Source organism: Emydura macquarii, unplaced genomic scaffold (genome assembly GCF_026122565.2).
Source record: "Emydura macquarii macquarii isolate MOO-44397 ecotype Brisbane River unplaced genomic scaffold, CSIRO-AGI_Emac_v2 contig_2145, whole genome shotgun sequence".
In the NCBI taxonomy this organism is placed as follows: Eukaryota; Metazoa; Chordata; order Testudines; family Chelidae; genus Emydura; species Emydura macquarii.
In genome coordinates, this window is record NW_027132282.1 from 2,341 (window position 1) to 6,059 (window position 3,719).

Genomic DNA, 3,719 nt, shown 5'->3' on the forward strand with positions numbered 1-3,719 from the left:
GCTGCTGGCTACTGCCTGCTGCCTGGGTCCCGAAGCTGCTGCTGCCTGCTGGAGTTTGATGGAGCAGGGAGCTTCGGAAGTTGGTGGCATATCCCAAGCCAGGGCAGGGACTGAGCCTGGAGCTGACTGAGGTGGGCCTGCAGTGAAGGTGGGGTGAGTGTCATCCAGTCTCAATAAACTTAAAGGGCAGGGAAGGCTCTACTGTCTCTTTGACTGTCCTGTAAGTGATCTAGGAAGGAGGGCCCCGCAACAGGTCACTAGCCGGCTCTCCATGGTGCTCAGTCTGAGAGCCAGGGCACCAGGAGAAAACTTTAGGTCCCTTTATGAGTAAGGAGGTGGAGCAGCCTGTCACGGATCTGTTTGGTCCTCACCCCGTAGATGATGGGATTTAGCATGGGAGGCAGCAGGAGGTACATGTTGGCAGTGATGACGTGGAAATGCAGAGGCACATTGTGGCCATACTGGTGGGTGAAGATGGAGAAGAGAGCTGGGATGTAAAAGGCTAAGATGACACAGAGATGGGAGCCGCAGGTACCAAAAGTCTTGAGTCGGGCGTCCTTTGTGGGGAGACTGAAGATGGCCCTGAGGATCTGAATATAGGAGAAGGTGATAAAAGACACATCCGGACCAGTCACTAAGAATATCACCAAGAGACCATAGTAGCTGCTGAAGCGGATGTCGGCGCAGGCCAGCTTCACCACGGCTATGTGTTCACAATATGTGTGGGCGATGACGTTGGTTCTGCAGTAAGGCCACCTCGTTTCGAGGAAGGGACGGGGCAGCGTGAGCAAGCTGCCACGCAATAGCACGGCCATGCCGATCTTGGCCACAACTCGGTTTGTCAAAATGGTGGAATATCTGAGGGGATTGCAGATGGCCACATAGCGATCAAAAGCCAGGGCCACTAAGATCCCAGTCTCAATCACTGTGAAGCAGTGAATGAAGTACAGCTGGGTGAAGCAGGCACTGAAATCGATCTCCCTGGAATTGAACCAGAAGATGCTCAGCATTTTGGGCAGGGTGACAGTAGATAGGACCAGGTCGATGACAGCCAGCCTGCAGAGGAAATAGTACATGGGCGCATGGAGGCTTGTCTCCATCCTCACGATCAGCAGGATGGTGAAGTTCCCCAAGACGGCTATGGCGTACATGGCGCAGAAGGGGATGGAGATCCAGATATGTGCCACCTCCAGCCCAGGAATGCCCAGCAGGATGAAGGAGGAGGGGTTGGTGAAGACGGTTGTGTTGGAATCTGACATGGCGTAGAGGAGAAGATGTCCAACTCTGAGGCAGAACAGTGTCTCCTCTATGTACCGTAGGTTCCCCTGACCTCCTTTATGTTCCCAGGATCTAACATGATGGTCGCAATGCAAATGCCTGGATGGAGAGACAGAGTTAAAATGAGGTGCTTCATACACAAGGGGCGGTTGTTCTCAGGGGAAGCATGTAGCCTTTTATTTTTATTGAAGGTAAATTTAGTGATGTTGTATTACAATATCTGTGAGTTCAGCTCTGGTGGCTGCAGTCTCAAGTTCACAAAGTGACCTCTGCTTGTTTTAGATCCAGAGCTCACAGGAACACATGAAGGCAAAGGCAAGGAACACAGACGGTCACAGGAACAAGGTGTAATATCTTATATCAATGTTCTGAAAGTAACCAACAAAATTAGGAATGTCACAGCATATACAACTCCTAGATTTATTCACGCACCAGCTACTGTTAGAGACAGACTCCTCCTAGGTAGTGTTAGCTCAATTTTCCTAGTCTGGGCACCATATTTTTATACTATGATCTTTGACCATACCTACATTCTGCACATGTACATGAAAATGTCAACCTCTTTCTCCTTATTGGTCTGGTGTCCCCAAAAATTCAGGTGCCCTCTTATTCCCTTATTCTCTTATTCTTATTCCCTTATTCTTTTCCCTTATTCTCTTATTCTCTTATTCTTATTCCCTTATTCTCTTATGCCCTTTTATTCTCATTAGCATAAATACACAATCTGTACCCTGTGGTTAAGGCACAGGTTGGAGAGAAATATGATTCTAGAGCATTTTGGGGATTTAAAATTATTTATCCAGTTCATTTTTTTTGCAATTTCACCTCTTGACGCATCTTTGCCCATAATCTTATGGCATCAAGTTTTTCTTGGGTCACTTACTTATGTCAGGTTTTCTTATGGCTACATCTTAAAATAGCTGAAGCTATTAGAATCAGCCTCGAGGTCTTGCTTTTCAACCCTCCTTACTTAGATACCCAATACATAATGATCCCTTCTACCTATTGATCAGCCTTATACCTCTATTACCCAATGACCACTGAACTCTGTTTATAGTATATATAACATGACACGTAACCATAACATCACACGAGAAATGAAGAATACAATGAAATCCGTGGCTACAAGCTGATCGCTCTCTCATCACACACTTGAAAAGGACATTAATTACTCAGAGAAATAATTATAAACAACTGGCTCTATAATCTTATTCCTCAACGCAATGAAACACAGGCTAGAGAGTCCATGCCATTGGCAGTTCCTCATTTACCCCTGAAGCTGCTCAAAATCTTAAAGTGAAAAAAAACCATTGATTGCGAAGAGATGTGCCTGGAGAAACATCCCAACTAGAACACAGCTCCATGAAAGCCCTGGGTGTTGTTGGTAGCAAGTCAATGGAAAGACCTGCTTATGCGCAGTAGTGGCCAAAACAAAGACAATGTTTGGATGCCTAAAGAATGGAATGGAGAATAGCCGGCGGTGGGTATGCACTCCGGTTTGGTCACCCAGTTTCTATAAAATATATATCAGATATAAAGGGGATTTCAGAGACAGGCTATGAGAATGGGGGAGACTGTCATATGTGGAGAGACCGAAAAGTCAGGGACTGTTTAGTTTAGAGAAGAGACAAAGAAGGGGGCATGTGAGAGAGGAGAACAAAACAAAGAATCGAACGGATTACATTCCAATGCACACACTGAGAACAGTTCCCAGCCAAAACTATCTCTAGATATTTAGTGCTTCCAAAAGGCTCATTCCAAAACGCTGATAGGGCAAAATTGATTGGGAAGAAAAATGTAGACAGAAAAAAGTGAATGAAAATTGGGAGTTCTTGAAGAAGAAAGTTTATTAGATAGCCAAAAAGCCACAATTCCACAATCAAGAAATAGATAAATTGAGCTAAAAAGCCAGTTCAGTGGCAAAATGAAGGCAGCAGTTAGCGGGGGAAAAAGCAATATATAACATATGGGAAAAAGGGAAAATAGATAGCAAGCAATACAACTGGAAAGATATGAAAATGGACAAGGGACATTAAAGCCATTAGGGAAAATACCATGCATGTCAGGGCTAAGGATAACAAAAAGGAGGTTACTCAGTAAGTACGGGGCCAATTACAAGAGGAAGGAAGAAAACTTGTTAATGTTGCAGAAAAGATAGACATAGTCAATACATATTTTTGTACTGCATATGGAAAAAACAGTGTGATATATTAACATCACATGAGGTTATGAAATACTTCCCAGTCCATTAACAATCAAGAAGGATGTTAAATAGCATTTACTACAAAAAAAAGATTTGTCAATGAACAGGCCTGGAAAACGTACACCAGTGAGTAAAAGAGGAGGCTGAGGAAATCCTCCGGCCCACTTAAATACATTTAATTAAATATTTGAAATACTGGGGAAATTCCAGACATCTAGAAGAGTGCTAATAGATTGCC

General features: G+C 44.2%; 1 protein-coding gene across 1 annotated transcript; it reads right to left on the minus strand.

Moving 5' to 3' along the window:
- Positions 1–311: 311 nt before the first annotated feature.
- LOC137160147 (olfactory receptor 52E2-like) lies at positions 312–1,259 on the minus strand. The gene has a single exon (XM_067558597.1). The coding sequence runs from the start codon at positions 1,257–1,259 to the stop codon at positions 312–314; it is 948 nt and encodes a 315-aa protein (XP_067414698.1).
- Positions 1,260–3,719: the final 2,460 nt, after the last annotated feature.